General features: G+C 55.6%; 2 protein-coding genes across 2 annotated transcripts; both read left to right on the forward strand.

Annotated features, from left to right (window-relative positions):
• Positions 1–816: 816 nt before the first annotated feature.
• On the forward strand, positions 817–2,792 carry LOC113146490 (Holliday junction resolvase MOC1, chloroplastic-like). Its single transcript, XM_026333979.1, has 3 exons — positions 817–1,539; positions 1,657–1,927; positions 2,296–2,792. Exons 1-3 carry the CDS (start codon positions 817–819, stop codon positions 2,790–2,792), a joined length of 1,491 nt encoding a protein of 496 aa, XP_026189764.1.
• Positions 2,793–5,507: 2,715 nt separating this feature from the next.
• Positions 5,508–7,436, forward strand: LOC34624611. The gene is made up of 2 exons (XM_026333980.1): positions 5,508–5,558; positions 5,754–7,436. The coding sequence occupies exons 1-2, from the start codon at positions 5,508–5,510 to the stop codon at positions 7,434–7,436; spliced, it is 1,734 nt and encodes a 577-aa protein (XP_026189765.1).
• The last annotated feature ends 2,834 nt before the right edge of the window (positions 7,437–10,270 follow it).

Consider the following 10,270-nt stretch of genomic DNA (forward strand, 5'->3'; position numbering starts at 1 on the left):
GCAACCCCTCCATAAGTCTCGCATTATTCCACAGACAGACGTACGCAGACCCTGGAGTCGCAGGGTCACCTTACTCTCCCTGGCGGATGGCCAGCTATCCACCTGCCCTTTTTCTTCCGCGCGTTTTTGAGTTTTATTTGTTCCCTTTTCATTGAATTCGGAGTTTTGAGTCATCAGCAGCCGCCCCTCCTTCCTGCGCTTCCCTACGAGGCACTCCTCTGTGGAGCAGTGCCTCGCCGTGCAGCAGCCAGCAGGGGCCCTCTCCACAGGTTGCCCTCCATGGCATCCCAAGCGCACCCCAGTTATATCGAATTTCGAAGGGTGCTCTTTCTGAGGCACCCATTCACCACATTGCGTGGAAGCCTCCCTCAACCTACCCACCCCTGCTGGCAGGTGGGCACCCCCCGCTGCCAATTCATTGTATAGGGGCCAAGGGGGCCCTCCGGAGGGCCCCTCAGTCGACGCCTATCAAAAGCGCCTCCACAAACACGAGTGCTACTCCGCAGGAGCGGCAGCAGATGCCCGCTGCAAGAGTCTCCCCTTCCACCTGACCCCCCTGCCCCCCGTCCCACCCATCCCACCACGAAGCGTTCGGAGGCAGCAGAACCGACTCTAGAATAGAGCCAATGCTCCGACAAGGGTGCCGCACCATCTATCTGCTCTTGCAAAGCCGAGAAATCCTCAGCCCCCTTCACTCGTCACACGCGCCACTGCCAGGGGGAGCCCTCTCTACCTAGGCAGCACACGCAGAAAGGACACACAAGGCGTCGCCATACGCACATACACTCACACACGCGACGGCAACAAAAATCTGGCATGTGGACTTTTCAGCAGCAACCTTCACTGACGCTGCAGGAGCAGCGGGAGCTCGTGCTGCAACAGCAACAGCAGCAACAACAGCAACAACTGCTGCAGAGGCACCAGCAGCAAGGCTATGGAGGCGTCGTCAGTCTTGCGCCTGGACGCCTTATTCAGCATCCCGCCCCCCTCGACTCCACCAAATTGCTGCATCATGCCCCCCAGTCGCTTACCAACAGCAGCGTGGCTTTGGCATCCAGGCAAACCTCATGCGGTCCAAGCCGCTCAGTGAGCAGCAGCGAAGACATCAGCAGACAAAACAGCAGCGCCAACACCACTGCTGGCTTCTCTCTCGCGCAGGAACGCGATTTCCGACAAAATGGAAACATCAACAGCAGCAGCAACATGGGGCCTCCCTATCTCGAGGCTTCACACCCCCATGCTGAATCTTTTGCTGCCCAGTTGCTCCCTGACACAGCTGCAGCGGCAGGAGGTGGAGTCTCCGCTGGCACCGTTCTCTCTGGGGAGTCGAATCCGCTGCCTCCCGATGAGTTGATTTCCGGTTCAACCCCTGCTCCTCAGCCCGAGGAGGGGGCCCCCCCCCCCCACGCGGGAGGGGGCCTCTCTACAGGCTTCCTAGGGGCCCCCCAGGGAGGCGCCTATCTGCGGTTCAAGGGCAGAAGCAAATCCTGCTTCTCCGTTGCGGAGGAAGGCGAAGTGCCTCCAGGCGATCTGCGTCGAGTCAGATTTTCGCTCATCGAAGGGTCAGCAATGTCATCGCCAGCAGCAGCAGCAGCAGCAGCAGCAGCAGCAGCTGGACACGCCACGCAGGGGCCCCTCTTTCCGAGTACTTTGCAGCGACGCATGAGCGACGGCGGCACTGCAGGCGGAAGAGGCCTCTCCGGCTTAGCAGCGGCAACAGCAGCAACAGCAGCAACAGCAGCAGCTGCTGCTGCTGCTGCAGGAGGAGGGGGGGCAGCAGCCTCTGCGACAGCAGCAAACGGCACAAACTCTCAGGGTGTGAGCGGCCTGCTCACTCTAAGCCTCGAGGCTACAACTCTAGGAGCTTCCGGAGCTGCGCAACCTACCGACGTCTTTAGCCGCATGGAGATCGCAGCCGTTCCAGAAGGTGTTTAAAAATAAGGCCGCCCTAAAAGAGATCCCTACACACAGACACAGACACACAGACACACAGAGAGAGAGAGAGAGAGACAGAGACTCTAGACACGCAAACTCGCCCTCCTCTCGCAGCGAGGGAGGACAGACAGACACTTAGGACGGCACAGTCTGTCTGCTGCATCGACAATTAGAAGCAGAAGCCACTCCAGGGGCAGCCGGCTCTAGAGAGCAGTGCAGCAGCAGCAGCAGACAAAAAGTAGATTCCTTTTAAACTGCCTCCTGTGGGAAACAGACACCTGCTTTCTAGAGCCCCTCGCCACCTGCGAGCTCCAGCTGCTCGTCTGCTGTATGTACACCTCGTGCTTCTTCTGCACTCAGGCGGAGTAAGCACAGCCGTCGGAACGCATGTTCAAATGCCTTTGCAAGAAGTCTTACAGCAGCCGCAGACGGAGTCTGCTCGCGCAGCGGAGGCTGCAGCGGAGGCTGCAGCGGAGGAAGCAACTGCTGCCGCTGCAGATGCAGCTGCCGCTGCTGCTGCTGCCGCAGTTGCAGCTGCGAAATCTGCGTCGAATGAGGCCGAAGCAGCGGCTTTGGAGGCACTGGCAGCTGCGAAGGAGGTAGCAGTAGCCGCGGCTAAAGCCCCCCAGGTTACTCCCAGCGGTTTAATTGCCCCCCCCCCCTGTGTCTCTTCAACGCATCGAACCCCCCACCCACCCAATCACCACCTTCTCTGCCACCACGGTACGTTTGCAACAGGCAGACTTGGTGCCTTGAGGCTCATGCTTCCTCGAAAGGGAGAGACAGAGAGAGAGACAGAGAGAGAGACAGAGAGATCCGTCTTACAGCCTCGTGCCTTGCGCTGCCTTCCCTGTTGAAAGAGAGGCGACCTCGAGCTGCATGCCCTCCCCCCTTCCCCCTCGCATGCATGTGCTCTGTGCTGTATATGTATGTATATATGTATATGTATGTGCATTCTGCTGCATGCATGTGCTCTGTGCTGTATATGTGTGTATGTATGTATATGTGTGTATGTATGGGCATTCTGCTGCATGCATGTGCTCTGTGCTGTATATGTGTGTATATATGTATATGTATGTACATTCTGCTGCATGCATGTGCTCTGTGCTGTATATGTATGTATATATGTATATGTGTGTATGTATGGGCATTCTGCTGCATGCATGTGCTCTGTGCTGTATATGTGTGTATGTATGTATATGTGTGTATGTATGGGCATTCTGCTGCATGCATGTGCTCTGTGCTGTATATGTATGTATATATGTATATGTATGTGCATTCTGCTGCATGCATGTGCTCTGTGCTGTATATGTATGTATATATGTATATGTGTGTATGTATGGGCATTCTGCTGCATGCATGTGCTCTGTGCTGTATATGTGTGTATGTATGTATATGTATGTGCATTCTGCTGCATGCATGTGCTCTGTGCTGTATATGTGTATATGTATGTATATGTATGCATATATGTATGTGCATTCTGCTGCATGCATGTGCTCTGTGCTGTATATGCGTGTATGTATGTATATGTGTGTATGTATGTGCATTCTGCTGCATGCATGTGCTCTGTGCTGTATATGTATGTATATATGTATATGTATGCATATGTATGTGCATTCTGCTGCATGCATGTGCTCTGTGCTGTATATGTGTGTATGTATGTATATGTATGTACATTCTGCTGCATGCATGTGCTCTGTGCTGTATATGTATGTATATATGTATATGTATGTGCATTCTGCTGCATGCATGTGCTCTGTGCTGTATATGTGTGTATGTATGTATGTATATGTATGTGCATTCTGCTGCATGCATGTGCTCTGTGCTGTATATGTGTATATGTATGTATATATGTATATGTATGTGCATTCTGCTGCATGCATGTGCTCTGTGCTGTATATGTGTGTATGTATGTATATGTATGTGCATTCTGCTGCATGCATGTGCTCTGTGCTGTATATGTGTGTATATATGTATATGTATGTACATTCTGCTGCATGCATGTGCTCTGTGCTGTATATGTATGTATATATGTATATGTATGCATATGTATGTGCATTCTGCTGCATGCATGTGCTCTGTGCTGTATATGTATGTATATATGCATATGTATGCATATATGTATGTGCATTCTGCTGCATGCATGTGCTCTGTGCTGTATATGTGTGTATGTATGTATATGTGTGTATGTATGGGCATTCTGCTGCACGCATGTGCTCTGTGCTGTATATATGTGTATATGTATGTGTATATGCATATGTATGTGCATTCTGCTGCATGCATGTGCTCTGTGCTGTATATGTGTATATGTATGTGTGTATGCATATGTATGTGCATTCTGCTGCATGCATGTGCTCTGTGCTGTATATGTGTGTATGTATGTATATATGCATATGTATGTGCATTCTGCTGCATGCATGTGCTCTGTGCTGTATATGTGTGTATGTATATATGTGTATGTATGTGCATTCTGCTGCATGCATGTGCTCTGTGCTGTATATGTGTGTATGTATGTACATATGTATATGTATGTGCATTCTGCTGCATGCATGTGCTCTGTGCTGTATATGTGTGTATGTATGCATATGTGCGTATGTATGTGCATTCTGCCTGCCGTCTTGTCAGGACCGTCCAAGCCGCACGGAAGTCAGACTGCTTGCCGAGACGCTGTTGCAGCGGCAGACGCTGCGGAGATCGATGGAGGAGCACACCTCAGCAGCAGACGCGAGTGGAGAGGTTTGTCTTCCCCCGAGTTGGGGGGAGGCTGCTCTGCAGAGGGCCCCCCCCGCATGCTTGCAGCCAATAAGGCAGAGGGAGATTCTCTGACTTCCTCCAATCCCCGACACCGCAGAAGCAGCAGCATCGGACAGCAGCAGCAGCAGCAGCAGCAGCAGCAGCAGCAGCACTCTGCACATTCCACTTTGTCTGCTTTTGCACGAGCCTTCCGACCAAGCGTCCAGCGCCTCATGGGAAATCGCCTTTCTCGCCACAGCTTTTTTTCCTGCTCCTCCTCTGGAGCTGCTGCTGCTGCTGCTTCTGCCGCGGCAACTGAGAGTAATGCTGCTGCTGCTGCTGCTGCTTCCGGCGCTGCAGCAGATGACGCACTGCTGCGGAAGGAGGCAGAGGCAGCAGCAGCACCCGCCGCCGCTGCTGCTTCTGAGGCATTCATATGGCAGCAACAGCAGCAGCAGAGAGACGCAGCAGACACAGCCAGCGGTCGTCCTCTCATCACAGCTCAGGATCACTGCAGGGGATTCGAGGCAGAGGAGCAGCAGTCGTATTACTTCTCGCGTGCCCAGCAGCAGCAGCAGAAGCAGCACCAGAAGCAGCATCAATCTCTCCAGGAGGCTGCGGCAGCTCCGCTCAAGGGAGAATGCAGAAAGGCGTTTCTTCCACCCACTGCGGCTGCGGCAGCAGCAGAGAATGTGCAGCAGCCTCCAGGGAAGCATCAAAGCCTCTTTGCGTTTAGCCACAGACTTCTGCACCCGACAGAGAGGGCTGGAGAGCTTAGCAAGCGGCAGCCGCAGCATTTCCAGCAGCAGCATGCGCATGAGCAAGGTTTGTGTAATGAGATGATCTCAGGTTTAGGGAAGCGCAGTGGATGCTCAGCAACGGCTGCAGCTGTACATACCGGTTCTGTCTTGCGTTCACGAGGGGCCTCCTTTCAGCATCTGCAGCAGCAGCAGCAGCTGCACACTCAGAAGGGTTTTTCTGCGGAGAGTAGCTACCCGCACGCTCAGCAAGTGCAGCAGGTGCCGTTGCAGCATCCCCAACAAGTGCAGCAGCAAGTGCAGCAGTTGCCGTTGCATGCTCAGCAGCAAGTGCCGCAATACGACATCCAGTTTGGAGGCCTCTTGGTGCGTCTCCTGAGGAAGTTGAGCGCAAAGTGTCACTGCCAGTTCGACGTGTGGGAAGCGGAAGCCGTGGGAGTTGCGGATGCAGCGTCTGCTGCGGCTGTGGAGGCTGCAGCAGCAGCTCCCGGCTCTGAAGGAGCAGTCCTCACCACAGCAGGAGGGAGAGGGGGAGCTAGCGAGTTGGCAGCGGGGAAAGCGGAGGAGGAGGCAGTGGTGTCGGATGGGAAGACGTTGGGTGCCTTGCACATGCATCTGTTGGGCTTGCACCGCAAGTTTGCCATCAAGCTGCTGGAGGTGGATAGGACTGAAGCCAGCAGGCTGAAGTATAGGACGCACAGCGTTTTGCAGGAGGGGCTGCAGCTGCGAGACTTGTGCGAGCAGCTGTGGAACGCTCGCGCTGCTGCTGCAGCGAGTGGCGGGGGGAGGTTTCTTCTCACGACTCAGCAGAAGCTGCTCTTGCTGCAGCTTCAGCAGGAGCCGTTGCAGCAGCATCCGGAGCTGCTGCTGCAGCAGCTGGATCCTCAGATCCTGCCGCAAAGGGCCTTGCCGGTGCCGCGCTACTTCTGGACGGCTCGGGGAGTAACGACTGAGGGCTGTCGCGTGTTGGGAGTCGGGATGGAGAGGATCGAGGGCCGTACTTTGACGCAGGTGTTGCAGCAAATGCGCATTCCTTCGCGAGCGTCTTCGGCGCTGCTGATTCTGGAGATCTGCATCAAGTTCGTCCGCAGCCAGAAGGTTCTTGCATGCGACCTCAAACGGCCTCTGATAAACTGGGATACGAAGCCAGGGAACGTGCTCGTGGAGCTGACGCGTTCCGCCACTTCCCTGCACTGTCTCCGGTGCGTCATCATCGACTTGGGAGACGCATTGCCAGGGCCCTCTTTCTTGTTTCCGACGAGGCACCAGCCTGGCATTTCGCCGTCTTACGTGATTTGCACGAAGGGCAGCTGCAGTCCGGAGTGCGCAATCCTCGTGTTTCTGCTTGCCAGCGGCAGCAAGAGCGAGTCTTTTCGGAAGACGTGGTACGGAGAAGTGGATCTGCAGCGGATGATCGCTGCGAAGCGCGAGCGTCTGCAGCACCGCTGGCAGCGCCTTCAGCAGCTCGGAGTCTTGCGACGAAAAGTTCACCTCTCGAGACAGCCGCCAGGCGCAGACGGCCAGATGAGGCCTCCCCTAGAGAGGGGATTCTGGGAAGTCGAGTTTACGGAGGGGAGCGTCGTTTTTTCCACGGGATTGGTTCTCGCGCAGCTCATGGGTGGACCCAATCTGATCCACGTCGTTAACAGGAACGAAGTGCTCGTGCTCGACATGCTCTGCGAGTGGGGTTTCGAAGGCAGCACCAACCTTTTCAGCCAAAAGCCGAACCTTGGGCCCAACTGTCTCCTGCCGCAGTCAGGCGTGTTCTCGCAAGAGCCGTGGCTGTCGCTCGTGAGGCAGATGCTCCACAACACCCTCGCCTTCTGCCCTACGGACCGATGGAGCTTCGCCGCCCTCGAAAGATTCTTGGTGAGCTTCCACAGAGCCTTCAAGGAGTACTGCAGCGGCGACGAAGTGGCCGCTAACAACACGCTGCAGCTCCTCGCGCAGAGGACGGAGAACAAGGCCCCCCTCACTCTGAAACAGCCGCAAGCTGCGGTGCGCCTCTGAACCCGCAGACAACGCGACAACAAACGCAGAGAGAGGAGCTGAAGCAATACGTCCCACAGAAAGTGCCTTCCCGCCATGGCAGCCAAAAGTGCCCCCACGCGTTGCCCTCCCTCTCCTGTGAGAGGAGGCAACAAAGCGGCAGGCAGAGAAGAGAGCGCAAAGGCAGCAGCAAAGCCTCCAGATCGTCAACCTGATATCCGAAGGCAAAGGCCTCAGAGCAACGCATACACACAGAAAGAAAGAAAGAAAGAGGGAAAGAGAGAGGGAAGGGGAAAGGGAAAGAGAGAGGGGAAGGGAAAGGAAGAAAGAGGGAAAGGGAAAGAAAGAAAGAGAGAAAGGGAAAGAAAGAAAGAGGGAAAGAGAAAAAGAGAGAGAGAAAGAAAGAGAAAAAGAGAGAGAGAGAGAGACAAGGACGAGGAGATCATATAAGACCCTCCCTGAAGCCGCTTCAGAGGCAACAGGTTCGCATCGTAGTACAGGGGGGTGAACGGCAGCGGCAGCACTGCTTGCACGAGGAAGCTCAGCAGACAGAACGGAGCGACGACTGCAGCGGGGAGAAATCAGAGCGCCGGCTCCTCCACTAGGGAGCAGCAGCTTTAGCAGCGAGGAGGCGAGAGAAGAAAATCCGATAGAGTATAGACGGACTAGAAGTTTTCGCGCAAAGGCTTTTTGTAGAGCTGTTTGACAGTTGAGAGGAGACAGGGGGGCAGCAAGGCAGAAAAAGGGGAGACAGGCACATCCCAGCAGGCCTTAGGGCCTCTAAGAGGGCCCCTCATGGCCAAACCAGGAGTACTCCCACCAAATTACTCACGGGGAGACAGAGAAAGGAGGGGCCCCTAGGAGCTGTAGAGCACAAAGAATGTGCCAAAGGGCAAAAACGAATCCACCAGCTTTCGGGCAGTCTCTTTTCGTTAGGGCCGCACGCCTTCGGCATGCCACAAAAAACCCTACTGCCTGAAGGCTAAACTTAATCTTAAGTCTGTGTACTAGTGATGGCAACCTAGGCCGCTTCCAGAGCACCATGCATGCGCTCGACGTGGCGGCTCAGCACGCCACACCAGCGTCTAGAGAGCGTTTTGTTTCATTGAGCGGCGAGAAAGCGGAAGCCGCTTCAGGTCCAGGTGTACCTTAGGGGCCCCCCTTCATGCGAATAGATTGCTATGGCCTTTCTGATGCTGCACTTCAAAGGGCCCCCTATTCCCCCTCCTTCCCCATTGCACGGCTACAGACGCTGGCTCTGTAAGGTAGGGGAGGGGCCTCTTGGGGGCGAGTCAAGGAAGTCGCATCCAAAAAAGAGGTTGCCTCAAACACTTCTGGGCGGCTCTAAATGCGCCAAGTGTCTGTTAACAGAGCCACAGGAGTTGCGGCAGCCGAAAAACTGGCTAGAAAACTCGGGTGGCTCAAAAAGCCGCCAGCTAGCTAGCTAGCTGACGAAGCTAGCTGTGCGCGCACCCGCCTGACAGCCTACACCGCCCCCGCAGTCAAGGCGAGAGCAGCAGCAGCACTTGCCCCCTCTTTCCCCTCCCGCGCAGAAATGTAGGAGAAGGAGGGCCCCAAACCTACTGCGCTCTTCCCTGTAGAGCCCTCTCGCAAAATACCCCTTGCCTCAGAACTGAAGAGCGAGCACATCCAACAACAGCAAATCGAGAGGGGCCCCCAAAAGCCCAGAAAGGTTTGGCTGCGTCCTTCCCAAATCCCCGTGTACAAACTCCTTTATATACGTTCCTGAACAAGCGAAAAAACCTTTTCAACACCGTCTGAAGGTTCTAATAATCACACAACTGGGCAGATGGAGAGAAGCGCGAATCAGAAGTTTGAGCACGCCATCTCTGCCTCGAGCTGTTGACTGCGCTTCTTTTCCTGCCTCTCGCTTTCCCTGCATCGGCTGCTGCCTGGCGATCGGTTGTTGGTGTCTCGTGCGAGCGTGTTGCCAGCCCCCTCTCTCTCTCCCCTCTGCTAGACTTCTGTCTTACCCCACTGCAAGCCGGCTCCCCTCCCCTCCCCCCGCAACACCCCACGCTGACTGCCAGCCTCCCGCTTACCAGCTTGCGTGTGAAGACGGCAAATGAATAAGTGAGGCTCCAAGAACTTGAAGCTCAGAGCTTTAATCTGCCGTTGCCTGCAGTCACGCAGTCAGGCAGACAGTCAGATGCCACACCCTGTTGACGCAAACGGAGGCGAGCGCAGCCACTCCCCCTACAAACTACCCCCCTCCAAGCAGGGGCCCCTGCAGAAGGGCCCCCTTGCTGGAGCTGCAACAACGCGGCACGCGCCTCAATAGACGCCTCTTCGTCTTACCGCGCGGCTAACGACCGGCGATGCAAAACGCGCAAAGGCGTCTTCTGCTGTATGTACAGCCCTCCCTGCTCGTGCAGCTGCCTCTCGATCCGCAGCAGCTGCTCCCGATCCAGCGCCTGGTGGCTGTACACCAGGGCTTCATAGCACTTGACCTTCTCCTCGGCACCCAGCTGCAGCGCTAGGCGAAGCGCTTTGCTGCTGGCGTGAAACTGCAGCTGCTGCGCAGTAACTGCAGCAGCCAGAGGGATCTCTGCTGAAACTCTCGCCACGCCGCTCAAGTCGCTGAGCATAGTCTCCCCTAGAGGCAACTCTGAGCCTGCGCACAAATGCAAGCCGCCTGCTCTTTCGCCCTCGCTGTTGCTGCTGCTTCCTGGTAGCACCCGCAGCAAGTCCTCTGGCAGCAGCAGCGGCTGCTGCTGCTGCTGCTGCTGCTGCTGCTGCTGCTGCTGCTGCTGCTGCTGCTGCTGCTGCTGCTGCTGCTGCTGCTGCTGCTGCTGCTGCTGCTGCTGCTGCTGCTGCTGCTGCTGCTGCTGCTG

The sequence above is a fragment of the Cyclospora cayetanensis genome, unplaced genomic scaffold (assembly GCF_002999335.1).
Source record: "Cyclospora cayetanensis isolate NF1_C8 unplaced genomic scaffold, CcayRef3 CcayRef3_contig_334, whole genome shotgun sequence".
Taxonomy (NCBI): domain Eukaryota; phylum Apicomplexa; class Conoidasida; order Eucoccidiorida; family Eimeriidae; genus Cyclospora; species Cyclospora cayetanensis.

What these genes read in the sequence shown, in the direction of transcription:
- LOC113146490 (XM_026333979.1), top strand. Translation starts at nt 817, where the DNA reads ATGTGGACTTTTCAGCAGCAACCTTCACTGACGCTGCAGGAGCAGCGG. An exon ending in CTCCAGGCGATCTGCGTCGA is followed by an intron (nt 1,540 to 1,656) that starts GTCAGATTTTCG and finishes AGTACTTTGCAG; the next exon opens with CGACGCATGAGCGACGGCGG. An exon ending in GATCGCAGCCGTTCCAGAAG is followed by an intron (nt 1,928 to 2,295) that starts GTGTTTAAAAAT and finishes TTCTGCACTCAG; the next exon opens with GCGGAGTAAGCACAGCCGTC.
- LOC34624611 (XM_026333980.1), top strand. Translation starts at nt 5,508, where the DNA reads ATGATCTCAGGTTTAGGGAAGCGCAGTGGATGCTCAGCAACGGCTGCA. An exon ending in GCTCAGCAACGGCTGCAGCT is followed by an intron (nt 5,559 to 5,753) that starts GTACATACCGGT and finishes CATGCTCAGCAG; the next exon opens with CAAGTGCCGCAATACGACAT.